The sequence below is a fragment of the Drosophila miranda genome, chromosome 3 (genome assembly GCF_003369915.1).
Source record: "Drosophila miranda strain MSH22 chromosome 3, D.miranda_PacBio2.1, whole genome shotgun sequence".
Lineage (NCBI taxonomy): Eukaryota > Metazoa > Arthropoda > Insecta > Diptera > Drosophilidae > Drosophila > Drosophila miranda.
The window spans coordinates 12,605,990-12,628,884 of NC_046676.1; the positions used below are offsets into that span (position 1 = coordinate 12,605,990).

A 22,895-nucleotide genomic window follows, 5' to 3' on the forward strand; every position below is an offset into this window, starting at 1 on the left:
CAATTTTGACATTCCAACTAATCCCCTTACATGATCCCCCCTTACATTCAATCAGCCCAAGCGTTAAGCCCTTTGCCATTTTCATTTTCATTTAATTATGCCGCCAGAAATCGGAAATGCTAGAAACTAAATGAATTGCGTAAATAATTTATTAAATAACCATCGAACAGTGGATTAATTTGGGGATATATACGATGACTTTTTTGAGTTGTGCATCACGCTTTGGTTTGATTTAATCGGCCTTGTGTAATACTCATTGTTGGTTTTTCGGGAATTTGCGAATTGATTTGAGTTCCTTTTAGAACAGCATTTGAAAGTTACGAACGATGTAGCGCTGGAACCAATTCTCCTGTGGCTTTGGACGCAGATCCTCCCAAAAGTAGTATATAGTCTCATCCAGAATATTATTGACTTTGCTCATGCTTGCCCCAAGTACGCTTTCATTTTCCTGATCGATAATGTCCAAAACGATGGAAAAAAAAATCACAGCAGCGACCTTCAGTAAAATATTTGATAACATTTTTAAAAGACTCCCTTTAGCACTGAACGCTATGATAGATTGATTTAAATTCGATCAAAAATCGGAGAAAAAGCAAAAACTCAAATTTTGTTACTGGTTGTAGCTCTCGTCTCTCTTTTGTGAATGAATACGAACTGAACTCTCAACAGAATTCTGTATGATAGTTTGATTCAAATTCAAAAGGAGATCGTGATGTAGTTGATTGAACCCTGTCCGGAGGGTTTTGAGGTTCAGTTTTGAGGAGGGAGGCTTGACAAGTCCTCCAGTGGATGCTCCCATTTCCTCAATTTCGATTGGGGAGTACTTCAACTGCAGTACAATACCATATCGAGACGAAGAATGGAACAACTAGTGTATGTTGTATAGTAGAGAAACGAGAAACAATAAGAAAGCAATGCGGCTTTCCGTCCCATTCAGTCAGGAACCACACAAAGCCCCCACCAAGCGCCTGGTTGAAGTGATTTCCGTTGTTCGAGTCATCAGAACAGTCCAACAAGTGCTCGGAGCGTTGGTGCATTCAATGGAGTGCACTCTCCGCAAAGGAACACTTGAACTGCAGAAGGAAAAGACGCACAATACAATGCAGATGTCGAGGGGCTTTGTTTGAATATTGAGTCCTGCGTTTGCCGGGACTTGCCGGGCAAATATAACCAAGGCTTTATATGCCCCATTTCACAGAATAATAAAAAGAATAAACCAAATTGCTGTTTTTCTGTTCTGTTCTGTTCTGTTCTGTTCTGTTCGGTTCTGATTTATTTTAAACTGGGGACCAGCCTTCAAAGCTGGAAAGTGTGTTGCGGATGGAAGCTGCAACGAAAAAAGTTAGATTTTCCTGTGATACCAATAGGAATGAAGGCCTTACATGTCCTCGCTGGCATTACACAAGGCCTCCACGAGGCGTGTAAGCGGTAGATCTCCCATGCAGATTTTATAGACCGTTGTAAACAGTGGAAATCTGTAAAAAACAAAAAGAGGTAACGTATCAGAAAATGCCAGTAAAAGTCTCTCGAGCGCACTTGTCCACCAATCCTTTTTTCTTGAGTAAAATGTGAACCAGTTCGGCAGTGACTGGACCCAAGGGCTCATGGCCTGATATGAGTATATGCTCCAGTTCGCACAGAGGCTTCCCAGTCTTTACAAAGGCCTCGGCCAGCTTCCGATTACGATTGGCTAAAAAGAACAATTCCTAAACTGGACTTATGGATCTGTATAAAGAAACCGCTTGCCATAACAGCTGGTGACCAAATCGGATATGCCGCAGGCCTCAAAGAAGGTGCCCATGCGGCAGCCCGGATAGAAGACATCCACAAACTGCAGCATCTCCAGGAAACCCCTACGAATAATGCCCGCCTTGGTGTTCTCGTTCAGTTCCATGCCATCAGAGCAGCCGGCAGCAAAGGCAATGATGTTCTTCGTGATAGTTCAACGTCAGAGCAAATTGAGTTAGCACAGATATTTACCCTTAGAGTAGAACAGATCTCCACGCAGTCAGCATCTTCGGTGACCACCACTCGGAATGTTTCCGACTTGAAGATGTCCCGAAGCACGCGGTAGTACTTCTGATCACGACAACCCACAGTGCCCTCGGCAAAGTTATCATTGGCCAACTCGTGGGCCAAATTGCAACCCACCATAACGGAGCATGAAACCTTCAGCTGTCGCATGATAATCTGAGAGATCAGTATGATCTGTCCATCGTCTCCCCGCTCGAATCCTTTGATCAGGGAGACGGCATGGGCCGTGGGCTTTACCTTGCCCAACAGGGTCTTGCAGCAGCTGCTGACGAAGGTCGGGGGTATGGCAAATATCAGGATGTCGGAGTCCCTGGCAGCAGTCACAATATCATCCACAGCCACCTGAAAATCAGTGCTACACTGTGCTGGACGAAGACTCTAATGGATCGATTCGCTTACAATATTTTCAGGCAACACAAAGTCCGGCATGTACTTTACATTGATGTGGGTTGTATTGATGATTTCGGTAAGCTTTCGACCGTCAACCATTTCCTCGTACACATACATGTAGACCTTCGGCTCCATTGTGTTGGCCATTGCGGCCACATTCCTGCCCACATTTCGGGCTATGGTCGTGGCCCAATTGCCAGATCCAATGATGCATGTCGATATCTTATCGGCCATCTTATAGTCTGGAAAGTGTATTAATCCGAGAGATTTTATTATTGAATTGATTATAAAGACTAAAGCACCTATGATTCGGCAGTATGCATAGATAGAAAGAAATATGCTGCCTCATTGTATAGTTGTCCTCTCATTCAAGTTTAAAGTACAATTTTAGCGGTTCTGTGCTTTCAAAACCCATGAGGAACGAAGCGTTAACTTTGTTGACCTTAAAAGTGAATGAATATATTTATGGATAAACGAGAGCAAATATGAAGGCACACATCTACATGTATGGTATGCATATATTGATTGAGTGCTGGGCAAACAATTCATCAGCGAACCGGGCGTGGGGCGAAAAATTACGTATACGTCACGTTCGCCAAACTGGTCGGGCAAATAATTAACTGTGGCAACTGTTTCAGCCACCATCCACCCTCCAGCACTACGTAGGTAGGCCTCATCCACTGCGGCCAATTCGTTGGCCCATCCGGATCCATGCGGATTCATGGGTTTCGGTTCATTCATGTTTGCGGCGAAATATATATTGAGCTGATGCCGGAAAATGTTCATAATTCCCGTATTTATTTTTTAATTACGCTGGCGTTGAAAAGTTCTCTGTGGCAAGAGGAGCTACCAGAGAGGGGGCTAAGAGAAATATAAATAAAATATCAAATTGCCAGCTTTAAAGTACAAAAATGGGCGAAAGCCATAGTGAAAGTTTCAACGAAATCAATGTGCAAGAAAGTAAACACTTGAAAATTGTGTGCGACGCTCAGTCGGCCGTCTGGTAACCGTAGTTCATGGTCCTGGCTCCCAACGCAATCCCAAATACTACAAAAACGAGTACGAGTCCCACCCAATCCAATCCAAGCCCACCCAGCGCCATCCACTCGACTATGAAATCAAAATGGATGATGGGCAAAATGAAAATGGAATTTTTAATGAGCTGCCGCCGAGGCAAAGGCCAAACCAGGGCCCGGGCTAAAAACAATGGCGAGGAGACAAAACAATGGAAATTCGTCCCTGGATGCGAATGGTGTGGACCAAGGTTGTTGCATTCAAGTGGGCCGTCGCAATGGAAATGGCCGGCAACACTTTAAATAGCACCATCAGAGGGGTTCAGAAATTTAGTAGCGCCTTTTGCTGGCCATATCTTAAGCTGTATTTCTCTTGTGGTAAAACTGAGGGACTATTTCACGATCGGAAATACTATGTTCTTTTATAGGGAATTATTTATTTTATTATTTATTTATTTATTTTCTTGGATATACTTTCAAAGAAATTTAAATCACTCCTTTCAAATCCCGACAGATAAGTGTTAACTCGTATATACACAGTCGTCGTATTAAAACACACACACTGGACAGACTTACAACATGCCGCCCAAGGAAAATGCCAAGGAAGAAAATCCAAACTACTTTACATGGACACAGGTATGCGCCTCTTCGATAATACATTTTCTGGGAAACCTTATCAGTCTTCTTCTGCAGCTGCTCGTGGCCGTGTCCGTGTCCTTGTGCTCCTTCTGCACGGGCTTCTGCGGTGCTTACACCTCTCCGGCCTTGCCCTCCATGAAGGGCGATGATGGCAAGTTCTCGATCACATCACAGGAAGAGTCCTGGGTGGGTGGCCTTATGCCACTGGCCTGTCTTGTGGGCGGCATTCTCGGCGGCCTACTGATCATGTATATTGGCAGGAAGTGGACAATTATGATCACGGCTCCTCCGTTCATTATCGGCTGGCTGCTGATCGGCTTTGCCACAGCTATCGGCATGGTGCTGGCTGGTCGCGTGTTCTGCGGTCTGGCCGTGGGCCTGGCCACCTTGGTCCTGCCCGTCTACCTGGGCGAGACGTTGCATCCGAATGTGCGCGGGACCCTGGGATTAATGCCCACCCTGCTGGGCAACGGGGGCCTGTTGCTCTGCTACGCCTTTGGTTCCTTTCTCAACTGGTACTTACTGGCCTTCGCTGGGGCCATTTTCTGCATTCCCTTTATCATTCTGACCCTGTTCGTGCCGGAGACACCGCGCTACCTTTTGTCGCGCGGCAAGACCGAGAAGGCCCAAAAGTCGCTCGCCTGGCTGCGTGGCAAGACCGGCGATGTCGAGGCAGAGATGAAGGAGCTGGCCAGCACACAGGGCGAGACGGCCAATGCCAAGAGCACGTATGGGGACATGTTCAAGAAGCGCAACCGTAAGCCCATTCTTATATCCCTCGGCCTGATGCTGTTCCAGCAGATGAGCGGCATCAATGTGGTGATCTTCTACACCCATCAGATCTTTTTGGACGCCGGCTCCACCATTAAGCCGGCCATTGCCACGGTCATTGTGGGCGTGGTCAACTTTGTGGCCACTCTAATAGCCACCGCTGTCATCGATCGAGTGGGACGCAAGGTGAGATCCTAGATACGTGATCTGCTTTAATCTGTCTGCTGGTATCCAGGTCCTGCTATACATCTCCGACACGACCATGATTATCACCCTGTTCACGCTGGCCATATTCTTTTTTGGCAAGCACAAGGACTGGGATCTCTCGGGTGTGGGATGGCTGCCGCTGGTGGCCGCCGGTTTTTATGTGCTGGGCTTCTCCGTGGGCTTCGGACCCATTCCCTGGCTAATGATGGGCGAGATAATGCCGGCCAGTGTCCGTGCTCCGGCTGCCTCTGTGGCCACCGCTTTCAACTGGCTGTGCACTTTCATAGTCACCAAAACGTATATGGACATGATCTGTGAGTTTTGTTCAATCACAAGTTTGGCATTACATCTTTTGTATAATGTGTTCTCCCTCAGCTCTGATCAATAGCTATGGCGCCTTTTCCGTATATTGTGTGTGCTGCATTATAGGCATGCTATTTGTCATCTTCTTTGTGCCCGAAACCAAGGGCAAGTCCCTGGAGCAAATCGAGGCAGAGCTCACTGGAGGGAAGGAATAGATGCATATACGGAAATATTTCCCATTCAGCATTAATTTCAGTTTTTATTATTTCGTTCCCGCTGGAGTTTTCTGCCTCTTTTTTTGTGCTGCCAAATAAGGTAAACTTAATTCCGGCAGTTGTCTGGAATCGTCTCTGGGATACGCACATAAAAGTTTTTGCCACGAGTTTTTATGCTTCTCCAGTTTCTGCACCTCACGGCGACGGCTCTCTTCCCCACCTTCCTTCCTGCTTTACGTGGCAGTTACTCATATGATTTTGTGGCTACAAAGTTGAGGCGTAAATAAAATTATTCCATATTTTTGCTAGCTGTAAACGTGATTCCGAGTGTCTGTGCGGGAATTGTGCAAGTGTCTGTGCGGATGATATGCTGAAATAGTAGCTAAACTTTTGCTTAGCCAATGTTTTCACTCTCACTTTGCTTCAACTTTAAAATAACTTCCATTTCCTTGAGATAACCCAATTAGCTGGAAGTAGAGCAAGCTGCATGGCCCTGTTAGTATACCGAAATCGAAGGATATTCGTATATAAAAACTCCACACAGTCAGAGCAACCTTTTTCCTTAGAAGTTTACCATTTTGCAGGACTTATGTACGTCTAAATACTTCCACCAAATTGAAGTAAAGCCACCTCGCTGCTACTCCAGAAGGAGGAAAATAACGCTCTGTTCTGGAGAGATAGAAGGCATGCTGTTTGGGGTCTCGTCGCCGCTTTGAAAGGCATTAAATTACGCGCAATGCAAAGTTTCGGCCAAAAGTTGTAGCCGGAGGAGTTGGCTGGATTCAAGTGGAAATCAGATACAGATGCGGATACAAAGCGAAAGCTTCACAGAGTGGAAATGACGAAGCCTTGGCTATGGCCCGATTGCGTGCGGAATGCAAGCGAGGAGGAGTCCTCGGTCGTCCGATGGCAGAAAGTTGGTCGAGGAGGTGGATACACGGCCAACTATGCAAACGGGTAGTAGAACTGTGTCCTGAGACTGCACGGGCACGTCATGGCATTGACGGGTTGGGGCTTCGCTTGGGCCTGGCCCGACTGAAATCGAGATAAAGCACTCACAATATTTACTTTTAATTGGAGAAGTTCAAAGAATAAACAAATATCAAGGGAGAGAAACGGAAAGCGAAAGAGATGCGGCACTAAAAAAGTTTTGTTTTCTCTGCTTTACCTGCCCCAATCCCCCTATTGATTGGGAATAGTCTTTGAGGCGAATTAAGTTCGTTTCTTGCAACTGTAGTCTCTTTCTCCACGATTCGAGTTCATTAAGCTGCTTAAATATGGACCAAAGTCGAATTAATATTCCGACAACATTTGCCGCATTCCCCCATTTGTGAGGGGAAGTTGAAAGCAGACAGGCCAGGGTCAAGGATCAGGGCAGTGGGCAGGAAAGGCGGGGCCTCTGCAGTATGCTTTTAATGTTCTTTTTGGTTGCTCTCTCTCTCTGGTTTTTTTAATGTTTGCCTAAATGGTAATTAAAATATGCCCAGATGGTGTCTGGATGAGCTCTGCCGTTCCACCGTCGGTCTGTCCGTTAGCTGGGAGCTGGGGGCAAACGAGTAGGCGAGTCGGGACTCTCGAGGTCAATTTCAATCACAGAGCCAGCTCTGCCTCTCGTACCCGTACTTTGTGGCAGTTGGCAGGACCGGTCAAAGTGCGAAAAGGTCATCTTCAATTGCTACTTTTTCTGTTCATCCTCCTTCTCAGGAGTAAGAGACTAACAGACAGACAGAGAGACGTAACCACAAAGAACTTAAATTGGTTCTGGGTCTGGTTACTCCTCTGATTGCTCTGTGGTCATTGAGAGCCCTTCATGTATTTATTTATTTCTATATTTACTCCTTTACTCATTCAACACTTTTGCAACTTCTCTGTAAAATCTTGACCATTTTTCAAAACGTCTCCAGAAAGTCTCACTACTTTCTCCATTCTATCGTTTCAAGGACTTCACCGCCAGTTTTTAGTCATAAATTTTGCATAAAGCAGGGAGTCGGTATTCAGAACCCAGCTGGGGGACCAGGGAAACTGTGTCAACGCAGCCATTTGGTTTCCAAAACTCACCTCCAGTCCCCCACCCTTTCTCCGCTCTCAATCTCACTCATCCTTTCCTGCTTTTGCCGTCTCTTTCTTTCCTGCTTCTCTGTGGGCCGCCTTTTTTCCGCAACGTTGATGGCGACATAAATAGCTCCCGCTTGGTTGATGTTGATGGCTTAGTCCCACACGCCACCCTAAACGGTGGAAATATCCAGGTAACAGCCGCCTGGCTCATAAATGTAAACTTTTTCGGCTAGTTACATGTAATTATGCCATTTTGCTGGCAGAAAAGATGAGAGAGCACTGGAGCACTGCTGGAGCACTGCTCCCCCTCTCTGCTGATGCCTTTTCAGTTGATTGCCAATTTAATCGGCTCGCAATTTCCGCCTTGACGCACGCCTTAGCTCCATGATTAGTGGGCGTGGCCGTGTCTGTCTAATTTGTATATCTGTGCAAAAGGAGGATTCCACAAAGCGGATTTCTTAGCCGCGACACTTGAAACGAATGACTGTGTGCGCTGATGGCGGAGGGGGCGAATGTGTCGGGATTTGTCCGTATATGTATCTATTTATTTTTTTCCCTCTCCGACATCGTCTGACGTGTGGCATGTGTGTGTGTGTGCACAGCACCCATAATTCAAATTCGAATACGTGCCGTGCATATGGCCGTAGAGCGGAACCGCCTGGAAATGGTTTGGCGACAGTGTCTGCAGTTAATCTTCGACCTGAGCCAGGGAAAATGTCAATACTGCATGAGAGGATAAATATGCCTGTTTTTTGTGTGCGCGCCAGAGAGAACCTGAAAAATACATTTTGGTATGACACACTGAGAAAAAAGAAGTGGTACGCGTCGATGTCAAACGGATCATAATGTTACAATTTTATATAAGCAGAGTTCCATTAATCCGATTGTAGCTGCCTCTTTGGCTTCGCACTGTGCACAAAGTATTTCATCCACTAACTTTTTGCAGGCACTGTTTTCATAGCGGTCCAATTGCACGGCTCGGACAGCTCCATTTGCATATTGAGCTAAGCAAATGTTAATCAATCAAAGCCACAGACAACTCTTTAACCCATTACCCCGCCCTGCTCTTTGGAAATTGTTCAATTCGCTAAATGTTTGAATGAGCAAACATATTACTGCAAAATATAAATTGTTTAATACAAAAAAAAAACACCAAAGGCACAATGTACATATGAAAGGAGAGAAAGAGAAATGAACAGCAGCAAAAGCACAAAGCACAAAGCACAAAGAATGAAAAGCAGCACTGTGCTCTTTTTTTACCTGATACTCAAAATGAGTAGAGGGGTATATTAGATTTGTGGTGAAAATGGATGTGTGTAACGTCCAGAATGAAGCGTTTCCGACCCCATAAAGTATATGTATATATTCTTGATCAGCATCAATAACCGAGTCGATTGAGCCAGGTCTGTCTGTCCGTCCGTCCGTATGTCCGTCCCTATGAGCGCCTAGTGCTCATAGGCTATAAGAGTTAGAGCAACGACATTTTGTATCCAGACGCAGAATCGTAGAGAATGACTATATCTTCTAGACTGCAGGCAAAATCAAGAAAACAATTTCATTCTCTCTCGCTCTGTCTCTCTCTAACACACAGGTTTCATGGTCGGTTTTGCCTATTGCAAAAAGTCAGTTCCTAGATCTCAGAGACTATAAAAGCTAGAGCAACCAAATTTGGTATTCACGCTCCTGTTAGATCTCAATAGTAAACGTATATTTCAAAATTTCGCCTAACCCCCTTCCGGCCCCACAAAGGACGAAAATCTGTTACATCCACAATATTGAAGATACGAGAAAACGCACAATCATAGAGAATGACCATATCTATCAGATTTTCACACTTTGTCTTTGTTTAATATTAGCGGCGTCTGCCGGAGGAGAGCCATACTGACTAAGTATCGGGTATAAATGTAGAGTTGCGGTCGCCGCAGCAACTTACAACGTTCCCCTCGTTTTTGTATACAAGGTACCTACCTCATAGAGGAGCAGAGCCTGCTTGACTCTTCGGGATGTATGTAACAGGCGGAATAAAGGGGTACTTGTATAATAGGGGGACCATAATATCTAGAAAATATGCCTATAAGTACTATTCAGTAAAAGGTTTTATCTAATTCGAGTAGCGGGTATCTTATGGTCGGATACGCGACTGGCGCACAGTCACTTGTTAGCTCTTTGCTTTACCTTTCCTCTTTTGTAGCCACGTGCATGCGTTTGCATGTTTGCTTAGTTCCCATGAAGTCAGTTGTTAAATTGTTGGTGGGGCTTTTGAGGTTTGCTCTCCCCGCCCCCTGCCACCGCCGTCATCTATGGAAGAGTGAGCTTCTTTTGATGCCCTGTACTCGTTTAGTATTTTGGGTACATTGTATTCGTGCTGAATAAAAGGAAAGCTAACGTAGAGAGTATTAAAGAACACTCTGTGATAGCTTAAGGCGGCACACACTCTCCAGCATAGCGCCCCGCCCTCCCCCGATTAAAGGGGGTATCTTATAGTCGCAAGTAAAATTTACTATCCTTTTTTCACCAGTCTTTTTCGTGCTCATCGCGCAGGTGGCACTGCGGTTGTGTGAGAGCATTCGCCGTGTGTGCTCTTTTTTTTGCTGGTTTTACCTTTGTTTTTGCTCTAACAAATAGACTTTAAATATTTTGGGCACTAAATTTATCTATGCCATCATGTGGGCGTTCGCACATTCACAGTCATGTGGAACGCGGACACGTGGTCCCCGACAGATAAGATTTATGCCGAACGGCGAAAGGGACTCCCAGGAATAATGTAAATATTTTGCATGGGATCTGTGTGGCTTTTTGTTAGAAATTTTCCAAAATTATCCATTTCTGTGTCAAAGAAACGGTCATTCATTCGTTATTTTTAGCACGTCTTTGTTGGGTTATGGTTCTTTTATATCCCTACCGTTTGCTTGATCTGTTTCCCCAAAGCGAACGTCAAGTGGTCAAATCTCTTTTCGCTTGTGTAAGCACGAATACTTATAGAATTTGGTGGAATGAATGGTAGGTCATTTATTCAAACCACAGAAGGAATCAACAGAGAGTCTTACAATGTAAGATATCGTTTGAAAAGCAGAAAATTCGGTCAATATAAATACAAATAGATTATCCATCGCAAAGTTTAGTTAAATCATATTTCTTTTTAACGTTGTTAGTAACTACTTTCCCTTTAATCTCTTACTAATTTGATATATTTATGCATATCATTTGAGCAGTCCCTTAAAAACTACAAAATACAATTTGGAGCAGGGCGATTCCCTTGAATTTAGTTTAACTTTTTGCATATTTCACAGCAACAAAATAAACAACAAAAATGTATATAAAACTTAAGCAATTTTAACTTCTTTGGCGAAACGTGGTGTTTTTTTTTTTGCTAGTTATATATGGCTTCGAATTTATAACGAAAAGTTTTACATTTCGCAAATCATTTTTAACACCTGCGGCAGGGTTAAAGTTCAGCCAGCGGAAAAACTTTGCAAATTAGGAGCCCTGCAGTAGCTCCACCTCACTTTCTTTCACTGTTTTTCCCTCTCTGGCTGCTATTCAGATGTTTATATTTCGCTCAACGTAGATTTCATTTAAAATGAGTTAAACTGTTAATGGTGCAATGATGGAGAACGAAACAGGGTTGGTGGAACAAATATTCCAGGCATGACTCGTAAATTTGTAAGCTGCTGTAGGAGCAGGACCGGGAGCAGGGTTTAGCAAAACAGATGAAAGATAACCCGGCCGGACAATGCGTATCCATGCGCCCACACACCCAAGCACACGCACATGTCGGGGTCACCAGGCAAATCAGCTAAACGGCCACGATGCTAACCATAAGCAAACGGTGAAGATTTACGACCAACTAATCGACGCAGGCAATCCCATAAATCTAACAACAGTTCGAATGTCAAACGGCCAAAAGGGCAGCGAGGTGAGTCCGAAGCCGAAACTGAAACCTAAGCTGAGATCTCTGCCAAAAAGGCAAATTAAAGTTCAGAACCAATAAATGTTAATCGGTTGCTCTTTGTCTTCTCCTCCCCAGATGCTCTGCCTTTTTCTCTTATACTACTTCTGTTTGGCTCTATAAGCTCCTTCAACCTCGGTTTCTTATGATTCCCACCTAAGGCCTTGTTTAGTTTGCCTTTTTGTTATAATTTTTGAAAGTCTTATAAATAATTATTTGCTAAAAAACCTTTTTGGGATAAGAGGATTATGTTTTAGGGCTTACTTCCGCCGCACTAGCAGCATTAAAAAGGAATTTTTTCGTAGATTTTAAAGTGTTTCCTTGTTCATGTGGAATTGGAAAACCAATCTATAATCTATTTACCCTTAGCTCTTTATACTGTCTGCGCCAGAGAGCTGTCCATCAGGCACTGTCATAAAACTGTTTTTAGCCACCAAACAAAACTGTCCCTTGGGTTTGCATGAGTAATTAACTTTTGTAAAATCCAATCTAGAAAGAAAAAAAAATATTGTTCCCATGTTTTCTCCTCCACGTTCGTTGTTTAGGGCAGGTGCCAATGATGGCAAAATGTTGTTGAATTTATGGCCAATAAATTAAAAAACTTTTACACCGCTCAACAAAAGTCAACAGGGGAGTGGGTGTTGTACCAGTGTCTGTGTGTGGGCTGTCGCTTCCCCCAGCATTTTGCCAACATTAATTGAAAATGGTTGACTCGAACAAGTGTTCCGGAGGAGCATATCAAAGGCAATTACAGATGCCGTTAACAGCAGCCAAATAGCAGAGAACACGAAAATCCCGAAGGACATCTCTTTGCTCATCTCATTATTTAGTTAATTATATGTTTAGCTTGTGTGCCGGCAATTACAACTCAGATTTCATTGTTGGCCAGAAACCATTTTGCGGACTAGTCGGTTGCCATCAAAGATGATGTTGACGTTGTCCATGAAGAGGCAGATACAACTTTTCCACATTGCCTTTGGCCCCACCGCAAACTTCTAATTAATTTGAAAGGAAACATTGAAGACGAGACGAGACGGCATGTTTTGTGGCTTTAGCCACACACCCACACACCCACTCACGTACGAGTTCGTCCATGAAAAGGGTCCTGCAATAGACACACGACATTGGCAAACGCCCCCAAGTAACCTCATTAGAAGGCAAACCATTAAATGGACCATGGAAAAGCCTCCACTTTTCACTACATTTTACCAACAAAATAAAGACGAAAACGAAACTGTTTATAAGTTATGCAAAGCTGACGCTGAATGTCAGCTTTAACCGCCTCCACCCCAGTGTCCCTCGTACGACTGCAAAAAAAGAACCTCCTCGAAAGCTGTCAAAACTATCTTGGCCGGCCGAAAGTTTTGGTCCGTTTTTAAGCCAACTTTACTCTTAACACATTTAATTAAGTAGCGGAAAAAAGAAGGGATTTTGTGGCCCGAAGAGCCGAACACAATGCATTAAAACTGAGCAGAAAGTGAATTTGTTGGCCATGCAACTTTTGTTTTGGCCAATCCATTTCCGTTTGGTTACATCATTGCAATGGCTTATAGCATTCTCTGCCCTCCCCACAAGGCCCTCAAATCAGCTTGTGATTTGCCAAAAGCCTCCTTGCACACAGCTGAAAAACAGAAAACAGAGGCAAAAAATTGAAAACTTTCTTCGTCGCTTTTTGAGTTTGGGGAAATTGTTTGTGCAGTTTTGTTGGCAAAGTTTTTAATAAGCTTAATGTACAATGTAGAACTATTATTTTTTTTTTGGTAAATTTGTTTTTTTTTTTTTATTTTACCGGCATTTTAGTCTTTGTTTTATATATCTTATAGTTTCATAGCGGGGCGCGTATTAAAAGTTTGAGCTGCTGTTGAATTTAAGAATGTGGAATTTATGACTGCGGAACAGTGAATACTAATTGATGAGATTGAAAACCTTTTGCTGCTGACTGGAGTACTAAATATGAACTTAATGGAGTATGTGGGGAATGCCTTTGAATCTATGGACCTCATGCAAGGGAAACAACCTCCAAAGTAGTAAACATATATATATTTTTATTCAAGGAAAACTATTTACTCTGAAAAAAGTTTATCTTGTCAGCAGTTTTCTGTTTTGCCAGTTTTCCACATTTAATTTTGATTTCTGTGCTCTTCAGCAGATTTCAACCAGTTCGGAGATGTTGCCGCCAGTTAGTTGGTCAGTGGGAAAAACTCTTGGGGAAAATACTACAGATTTAAGTCAAGAACGAAACTGACATCTTACCTGCTGGCTAGCAACGAGCTTCATTATAATTATGCCATGGGAAACATGTCGGGCGAGAGAGCTGACATGACAGCCGCACGCTAAACCAAATTCGCTGGACGGGAAGGAGCCCCAAGGATCCAGAGGCACAGTTCAGAAAAGGGAGAGGGGGAGTCAGCATAAGTAATTAACCGAGTGATAAAGAGCCTGGGGCAACGTGGCAGGACGAGTGTATCATTCAAGGCGACGACAACGTCTCGTCATTAGCGGCCAAAAATGCTGCATTTAGTTGTACGCTTGATGAATATGGTTAATTTCGTTGGTATATTCTGATAAATCCGAATACGAGTTTGTATGTATGTATTTGTCCCACGGCGACGATGACAGGACCTGACCAGGACACATTTTTCGTTTGTCCACTAATTGCATATCTGAGGAGGCTGATGATTGCGATGATGATGATGATGATGACGAGGCGGCAATACAATTACCAAAGTCTCCTGCTGTGTCTGTGATTGTGTAGGGGCTCTGTTTTGATGTCCTGGCCAGAGAATTATTTGGGCAGTCCCTGGCATACACACGTATAGAATTCCAAGTCTTAGTGTCTAATTAAAAGCAACAGCAACTGGCCTTTTAATTTATGCCTGTTCAGGGACAAGCCACTGAGAAAAATAAAGAAAACCTCCTTACAGCGCACTCACATTTGTCTTTTCTTTTCAGGATTTACATGTTTTTCGTGTACTGAAAAGTTTTCAGCATAAATCGTGGCCAAAGCTCGTAATTCGCATCTGTGCCAGAGGTGAAGCTTATGGAAGAGACAGCCCTACACATAGACAAATATATGCTTTGAAGAGGTCTTTGGTACAGTCACTTCTTGGCATTGCTGAAAAAAAAAATACAAATTTACGTCTCCAGATGGTTCATTGCCTAACGGGCTTGTGACGTAGTAAATGTTAAAAAAAGATTTAGTAAATCCAAATAGGCTTAGGAAAATTACGTCTACTTTCATTCCCATTCAGTCATTATATCCACCTCAACGAGACGGGACTGTTCAAATTTTCTAGTAAATAAAAAATCAACAAAATTCTTTGTATTTTGTAACAATATTTTGAGAGCTAAATTCAAAGTGCAGCAAAATGGCAGATCCAGATGCTCGGGATGCCGAAACCGTACCGCCACCCATTGGCGGGGAAAACAATCTTAACATGAACAATGAGCGTTTGGATTGCGAGAATCTTGGTAAGGAGGCACACTGACAGTTCTCTCAGTAGAAACTTAACAGAGAAATTAATCTTCCAATTAGATGAAATGACTGAGCGACTGATCAATCCCGATAGGCCGGCATTTCCATCAGTGCTCCTTCGCTTCTTTGGCAATATATTTGGTTAGTATTTCCTAACATACTCAAAAGTACAATATTTAATGATTCCATTCCCTGTTTAGTTGATTGCTTTAGAGCCATATTCGCCTAACGGAACAAATTCGTGAAGAAATCCTGGATAATGCTGTGAAAAAACAACTTTGGCCGATATATTTTCCATGCTTATAAAGCTCTTTATATTTAAATTTTATAATATGTTGTTTTGAAATTGTTTGGGGTATCCTAAGTCTTTCGGCCACCCAAGCCGCGTTTAGTGGCAAACCATCTCGTCTAGAGAGGGTGTTTTGCAATGGCAAGGCGTGCTATCGATCTCTTCGAGAAGGTCGGATATTTCGTGGAGGAACTTCTCCAGATTCTCGGGCTTCTGGAAGATATTACTGTCCACTGAAAGCCGCTTGCCGCCCAATATCTTCCAGCGACGCATGCTAGCAATGACATCGCCACAGAAGTCCCGCTTGTTCTTCTCGAGTAACTTCAATTTCTCCTGCAAGACCTTGAGACGCTTATCTGCAAACGAAAAGGGATACTTCTACAATAAAGAAATTAATTCATGATACCGATTGACTCACTTCCGGCTTTTTTTTTGTGGAACTTTTGGGCGTGGGAATACCTCTGTGCCTTGTCGTACATCTCAATGATCTTGTACATTCGTCGGTCCATGTCCTTGCTCAGGCGCAACGCCTCCTCGCAATGCGGCGGACAGAGACTCTGAAAGTTGGGACCTTTGTACGGAACTCCCGTCAGGTGTCTGTTATTCCGGAAGTTATCCCGCTCCGCCTGGGCATCAGCGCTCCGTTTGGCCATGTACGATCGCACCCGACCGTTGTGGAAACGAAAATTGAGACTCACCAGCAGCTTCTCCACTCGCGACAAACACCTGTGGAAGGAGACAGAGTTTCGGAAGCGATCTACACACCGGATCTGTACTCACGTTGTGTTCTTTAGCGAGTAGACGCCGGGTATCGAGTAGGTGCGCAGCAAATGGTGCAGCTTGAAGGCCACACAGTTGAGTAGTTCCTCGGCCGCACAGATTTGCATATGCCGCAGGCTTTGCATATCGTGGACCGTGTGACGGATCCACCAGCCGCGGAACAAAGCCTGAATCTTGGTGGCCGCCTTGGTGTAGTGCATCTCGAGCCGATTCTGCAGCATCTTCTCCACGGTCTTGAAGTAGCTCTTTCGCACTGCAAAGCCTCGCCACCAACGCTGAATGGTAATGGCTGCCTTGTTGCGTTTTTTCAGTGTTTTGCGACTGAAGAAACCTCGCCAGTGTCGCTGGATGGTCCGTGCAGACTTGAAATGAGTGTAGTCGAGCAACAGCATCGCGGTCCTGCGGGCAATCTCAAGGAAGTGTCATACGCTCTATGACCTATTCAAGAACCTCCTTACCGCGACAGCGTTGGCAGTAGCAGTTGTGTGCCTGAGGTACCCTCCTCTATTAACTCGGTCTCATTGTCTTCCACCCTTGAATAGTAAAAGATATAGTTGATTCCAATGAGTTGGCTGTGCTTACGAGCTTCCCGAGACCGGCATGCCGTCCGTATGCCTCCGCGTGCCGATTTGCTTCCGATGCCTGTCCCAGAACATGTTTGTAAGTTTCTTAGTTCCTCCCGTAATGTGTTTTCTGTACCTAATTACTGTTCTATACTGTTTCCATGAATAGTTGTATGTTCTATAACTGAATTTAGTGTTGATTGTCTCACAGGGCTATTGAAATTGACAGACATCACAAGGCCTGTTAGGAAAATCGGTCTCCTTTCATGAAGATTGGCCATAATTTATGGACACGAACGATTATTTTCATATAAATCTTGGCCTCCATTGTGCGGTGGCTCCATTGAGGCGGCTGGGCTGGCATTTTTCGCTGTATCAACACGCTTATCGCGATTTACGATGCAAATATGTCCGTCTCCTTCTGGATGTGTATCCTGTTTGCCTGACTTTCTTGGGATCTAATAAATGGCCCCCCAATCCCACTTTTAGTTCCTCTAAAGCTGCATTTAATTGAATTGTATGGGGCTCCACGAGGCTCTCTCTACAGCTGAGGCAAATCAATATGACCCATATTTCCAGCCACATTTCTATAGCCCCGTAGAGCTGCCCTTGACTGCATCATTTTCGGCTCTAATTGTGTTCTAATGCTGACAAATGGGGAAAAGGCAACCGTAAGAGAGAGGAAGCAATGACGGAGGCAGTGGCAGTGGCAGTGGCAAAGGCCCGAGGTCAAGTTGCCATAAATTTTCCAACATTTTGGCTGGCAAACCGAAAATGCCATTAGGAGGTGGTCCGAGAGCTGCTTTAAATGAAAATCAATATAACCTACATAATGGCGGGACATTTTCTGTGGGGCACGAGGCAGGCATACAAACCCTGCTCATTATGCGCCACAAATGAACCACACACACACACACACACATAGAGGGGCACACAGATGGGCTGCCGCCACACACAAATGCGGAAATGAAACGGAAATTCTCATTTATGGCGCCCTTGACGCCATTTCCAGTTTCCCACTATCTATCTATTGGCCCTGACAAGTTGGCACTGCTTGCTGATTTCTGATTCAGATTGGGATTTCGCTCCTGATTGCAGTAGTAGTGCGACGAGCGACTGCGGCTGCCATGAGATTTATGGTCTGCTCCCTCATGATGCTGTTTGCTGACCCAGTAACTGATACCCAAGGATGTGCCCACATTTGTGTTGGCTCGCCGCAAAGTCACTTGTGCACCGAGCGTCTACTATAATTGCACTCACATTACCAAAGTCGCTGAGGTTTTCCAAGCCATCGATTGGGCCAAAACTTTGCAGACTCGACTCCACCCGAAGGTTGTCCTGTGGTTTGGGTCCTTAAAGGTTTAGCTGTAAATTAGTTTTTCCACCTGACTGAAATCGAGGCCATGCCACGGGGACAACTTGTTGTTTGATCCCTAATTCAATCCACAGGCAGCAGGCAGCCTGGAAACGGATTCCTCGCTTGGGTTTAATTGTGGACCAATCAGACGAGATGTCTAGACGAAACGAAACGAAACGAAAGGGGAGCCTGTGTCAGCTTTTTATTTGTGGTAGGGGTGCGGGGAAGCCTTGTATACGCTTGTGTAAATATTGAAAGGTTCCCCCTGAGTTTATGACACATGCGGAGAAGGGTTAGCGCCACGACCGTTCCCAAATCAAATTGGAAAAGTACTAGCCCGTAGCGAAGCAATGTCCATATATCAAATGGGGCCACAACTCGAACCCCATCCCGCAAAGAGTTTACGACCCAGCACCCCAAAAATGCAAACCATAAAATTGGTCTGCCTGTCAGGGGCTGGTGCTAGAGGACAATGCCAGGTGGGGGCAGACTTTGGTCGATGGAGAAACTGAATCCAAAGCCTCTACATCATTTAGTTGCCTTGAACACAATATTTCCAATCATAAACACAAACTCTGTTAATAAATAAACGTGTAAAAAGTGTTTTAATGGATTAGCTGTCCTCTTTTGAAAACTCCAGAACAATGGGAGCCTCGTTTGAGTGCCGGTAAGTCCCAATTCAGTTCCGAAGGTTTCGGAAACCCCCTTGATGCTGTTTTATATTTCGTATCGCTTTGTATTTCAAGCAGCTAATGTAAATTCAATAAAGTGTAGCGAATCTAGTGTCTTCTGCCTTCCAAGTCTCAATTGCCCAATCGCCCTTCCGCTTCTACGCCTTCACTCTTTGTGTACGGCTGCAGACCCAGGGGTTGAGTAAACTGGAATTTTCCTGGCCAAACTTTCTGTCTGAGTTTCGTTCTGTCCTCACTCCACCTGATACAAATTTATGACCGACCAAAGTGTAATCAACAACGTGAAACCGGGCCAAGAAGAACCGCCGAACGAAGGAAACAAAACCGTTTGGGGTGGATTTGTTAACTTGGTTAACTGGCAATATTCCCTGACACCATGTGTAACAGGTCCAGTGAGAACAGCGAGAAAAACAGCGAACTACGCGCAAGAACTGCGAACAACTTTTGACTGCAATAAAGCACAGAAGAGTAGAGAAATCAGGTGGGCGGATGGGGACTAACGAAGTTGAAATGCTCTACAGAGATTTGACTCTAGTTTCATTCAATTTAATTGTTCCCTGGAGGAAGCATCTTTGGTTGTATTTCTTTGATCACAAATTAAGCTGCAGACGGTATATCCATATTTTCGAAGTATTCACCATGCCACAGATACCCAAAGTACCAAAAATAACTGAATAAACTCTCATGCATCAGCAGGCGCTGCATGATCAATAGAAATTCGTCATCCATACGCAAAATGAGCCGATTGCCGTCGAGAAAGGCGCACTTGATGATGGGAACCTCACTGTGATCTTTGGAGTGGATATACATCATGAGTTGCTTTATCACCAGGTCCCGGGCCGAGAGCATCTGCTTGGGCGTTGCGATGTGCACATGAACGCCCCGAAGACGAGCCTCCATAAGGGCCTTGCACAGAGTCTTATGCGAGATGGTCAGAATTGTCAAAATGACATGGAACTTGGCCCTCTTAATCCTCTTCACTACACGCAGTACCCGGCAGTTCTTGCAGTGCCTTTTATTGCAATTCGAACGTTTGTGGTGGTCTTCCAGCTTGTTCCCGAAAACTGCCAGCCAGCCGTTGAACAGTATGTAATCTAGGCTGCAAAAGCCATTGAGATTACTATGACTTGAAACGTGTAATTGGTGCAAAACTTACCAATAAGACAGCATTGAAGAAATGCGTTTAAAGTATTCCATTTTGCAGTCGTACTAAATCAGGATAAAAAGAATAAAAATCTTTAAAAATCTAGGATCTTTACTTTAATATGCCGTTGGAAATCTGATGTTTCTAAGCTTATTTTATATGTGACGTTTGACACAAAATACAAAGGTATATGATTTGAAAGCACCTCCGTTGGTGCATGAGAATGATTTGCTAGTGGAAGCGTGCAATATTTAACTCTAATAACAATTACTGGAAATTTCATTAGGAATTGCTTACAAATTGTTAACCAAGCCGTGAACTTGCTTCGGAAAATTCTTGTAAACTTTAAAGTGTCATCCCTGATGATGATGCCCCACCGCAAGCAGCTGTAGACAATTTCCTGCTCCCTTTCTCTCTCTCTCTCTATCTCTCTCGCTCTCTTTGTCGCCGAGTATATGTAAAATTTTCCCCAGATGCTGAGAATTGCAACTAATTCCATGAAGAAGCAGCAGCAGCAGCCGAAGGAGGACGACGAAGACAGGGCCCAAGCCAAATCAGTTGCGCTCTAAACTTTTGCAGAACTTGCCACACGCATACACAGAGATCTCTCATTTGGAAAACTTTAAAATTAGTTAAGTTGGAGCCCAGATATCCAATAATGCAGCCCCGAAAATGTGAACAAACAAATTTATCTGCGAGAGGAGACAGGGACCCTCTCCGTGCTTACATTTGAATGGATTGGTCCTGGTCTGGGTTGGGATTCAGTGTGGGTTTGGGCATGGTTTTGCTGCGGGGGGATACTCGTATATTTGCATCAACTTTTGCCTGCTTGGGTGCGCTTTGATGTGGCCTCGGACTGCGGTAGACTCGTACTCGTACTCGACTCCTCGGCAGCAACAAACTTGATCAGAAACTTTCAATCAAATTAGCCCCGATGCATGCCCAAGCTCATGCATGTTCTGGTGCCAAGAAATGGGTTGGGGGAATCCTGTTAAAGTTTTCATCTGGGTAATGGATGTTAATTATTTTTAGTTGGTCTAATGAGGAAGCCCGGAGATACTCTCGGCCCCATTGTCTCCTTAAGCTGCTGTGCGGGAAAGTGAAAGTGCGGAGGAGTCTGCAGTTACTGAAATTTGTGCGGAGCAGCTGGGAAAGAAGTTAAAAGGACAATTTACCGTCTCCTTGGGCTTCTCATTCGCCTTCTGGTTGTGCTTCCACTTCTGATGCTGCTTGTGGTGGTGCTTCTGCCTCTGCACTTTGCCTTGGGAATGCATGAAAGGGAAAAGCACAAAAACATTTCACGTTTCCAACTTTGTTCGTTTTTTCTAGTTTTCCTTGCGAGCATTCCCTCTTCTCTTGTGGGTTTTGGGGTTTAAGCCATCGCAAAGCAGTGCACTGCCAACGAAATTTAAGGAGATGCCATGGTTCGGGAATGGGTTGGGGGTTCGAGGTTGGGTTTGGGGCTCGGTTGGGCGTTAAGGGTTGAAATTGGGGCTGGCTGGTGGCATGGCCTCAACTTGAAGCAAAACACTTAAGTTTTAACCCAAATTGTTGCCAACAAAGCGGTTTGTCTAACATTCTTTTTGAGACAATTTTGCAAAAAACTGCTTTCCAACATGAGAGTAGACCACCCACACATAAACAAACGAACATATGTGTGTATGGATGGATGTGTGCTTAAAGCAAGCTGTGAACATCTAAAGAGTAAACAAGGCATCCAAAGAGCCAAGGGGCAGCCCTGGATCTGCCCCAAAGCTAAGTAACAATAAACGTTTCAGAGAGCAGCGAGAGCCTGTGGCGCTTGGTCCTCACAAGACTTTGATATCAAGACAGAAACGAGTTCTTAGGTGGGATTTAGGCTATATTTCAACTTCAGTTAAGCACGGTAAGGATTTAGGTTAAGAGCGAGTCTGGGTTGGGGGGGCGGGATATCAATGAGAAGTGCTATCCTTAGGCCATAATTCATACTCAAAGAAAGAAAAATATAGAAATAATAATAGATTGGGTAATAGAAAGAGCAAAACAGTGCTTAAAAACTAGACAATCGCCTGGATGGGCGACATATGCAAAAGGCCACTCACATGTTGGACCAACTATTATTGCCCACTCATCACGCCCGTCCCCGCCCCCCCCCCCCGCCACCACTCAAATGCCCGCGGCAGCTCCTGGCTGTGTGTTAGCCATGTCTGGCCTGCCTGCCAGCGACATGTTGACCTTAAAAAACTTGACGTGTTCAAATGTTGCAAAACAACTCGAGGGCTTTCGACTTGAGCACTTTTTCTGTTCACTGTTCGCCGTTCGCCGTTTGCTGTTCGGTTCGTTTTGCTTTTGATGATGAGGACGAGGACGAGGATGGTATATGGCTGTATGCTCCTCTCTTTTCCTCTTTTAATCTGTGCTCCACTGTGTGTGTGTGTGTGTGTGTGTGTGTGTGTGTGCGTGTGTGTCTCTCCATCCCGTTCCGACTTTCTGTTTGACGCACATGAAGTGCCGCTCTTGAAATATGCTTTTTTTGCCTTTGGCCAAAGGAAAAGCAAGCGGGGGAAAATTGGGGGTGTTGTGGCACCACCACAGGCGGGACAGGGTGGTGTGGAAAATGTGTTTTGACAAGTGTCACTTATGCATTGCTACTATGAAATATCCCAAGCCGCTTTCGCTCGCTCCTGCCACATCGAACTGCGGCTTGTTGTTGCAACTGCAATTGAGTTTAAGAGGGGGGGGGGAGGGCCACATGGATGTGTGTGTGTGTGTCTAATCAATACCATCTAAATTCGAGTGAGCCGTGAGGGCTAGAAATATGTGCAAAGGATGTAATTAATTTGATCAGAGCAATGGCGGCTTTTGTAGGCTAGAAAGCCTGTATAGAGAGCAGGAGCTGTATTTACTTTCCAAAAATAATAAAACTAATCCTCTCTTATATACAAATCTTGATTAGTTCCATCTACAGCCAATTGATAAAGCTGGATCCTTGGGGTACGACGGGAAGCACTACAAAAATTACAAAAAACCAAATCCCCAT

General features: G+C 44.4%; 4 protein-coding genes across 10 annotated transcripts in view; 1 reads left to right on the forward strand and 3 right to left on the reverse strand.

Annotated features, from left to right (window-relative positions):
* The window catches only part of LOC108159380 (facilitated trehalose transporter Tret1-like), a 69,832-nt gene extending 54,458 nt beyond the window's left edge, over positions 1 to 15,374 (forward strand). For 3 of the 6 annotated variants that reach the window (XM_033390553.1, XM_033390554.1, XM_017292608.2), the window contains exons 3-6: positions 3,952 to 4,073; positions 4,131 to 5,033; positions 5,083 to 5,368; positions 5,430 to 5,888. In XM_033390553.1, coding sequence (XP_033246444.1) covers positions 4,017 to 4,073; positions 4,131 to 5,033; positions 5,083 to 5,368; positions 5,430 to 5,572 — 1,389 coding nt within the window. In that variant the 5' untranslated portion in view covers positions 3,952 to 4,016 and the 3' untranslated portion in view covers positions 5,573 to 5,888. Of the gene's footprint in view, positions 1 to 3,951; positions 4,074 to 4,130; positions 5,034 to 5,082; positions 5,369 to 5,429; positions 5,889 to 14,528; positions 15,048 to 15,111; positions 15,193 to 15,251 lie in introns of those variants that run through there. The other 3 variants (XR_004472342.1, XR_004472341.1, XM_033390555.1) reach the window with 3 other exon arrangements.
* On the reverse strand, positions 128 to 2,720 carry LOC117187751 (glycerol-3-phosphate dehydrogenase [NAD(+)], cytoplasmic). Its single transcript, XM_033390559.1, has 6 exons — positions 2,434 to 2,720; positions 1,981 to 2,376; positions 1,747 to 1,930; positions 1,537 to 1,690; positions 1,383 to 1,475; positions 128 to 1,327 (listed from the first exon to the last, which is right to left on the reverse strand). The coding sequence occupies exons 1-6, from the start codon at positions 2,656 to 2,658 to the stop codon at positions 1,297 to 1,299; spliced, it is 1,083 nt and encodes a 360-aa protein (XP_033246450.1). The 5' UTR covers positions 2,659 to 2,720; the 3' UTR covers positions 128 to 1,296.
* On the reverse strand, positions 15,342 to 16,906 carry LOC108159382. Its single transcript, XM_017292613.2, has 5 exons — positions 16,703 to 16,906; positions 16,579 to 16,653; positions 16,121 to 16,519; positions 15,759 to 16,066; positions 15,342 to 15,696 (listed from the first exon to the last, which is right to left on the reverse strand). The coding sequence occupies exons 1-5, from the start codon at positions 16,774 to 16,776 to the stop codon at positions 15,440 to 15,442; spliced, it is 1,113 nt and encodes a 370-aa protein (XP_017148102.1). The 5' UTR covers positions 16,777 to 16,906; the 3' UTR covers positions 15,342 to 15,439.
* Positions 16,907 to 19,267: 2,361 nt separating this feature from the next.
* On the reverse strand, positions 19,268 to 20,040 carry LOC108158325. Of its 2 annotated transcripts, none has more exons than XM_033391833.1 (2): positions 19,889 to 20,040; positions 19,268 to 19,826 (listed from the first exon to the last, which is right to left on the reverse strand). In XM_033391833.1, exon 2 carries the CDS (start codon positions 19,630 to 19,632, stop codon positions 19,330 to 19,332), a length of 303 nt encoding a protein of 100 aa, XP_033247724.1. In that variant the 5' UTR covers positions 19,633 to 19,826; positions 19,889 to 20,040; the 3' UTR covers positions 19,268 to 19,329. The 2 variants fall into 2 exon arrangements, with proteins under 2 accessions (XP_033247724.1, XP_017146055.1); XM_017290566.2 differs by having other exon boundaries at positions 19,268 to 19,831; positions 19,889 to 20,039.
* Between the last annotated feature and the right edge of the window lie 2,855 nt (positions 20,041 to 22,895).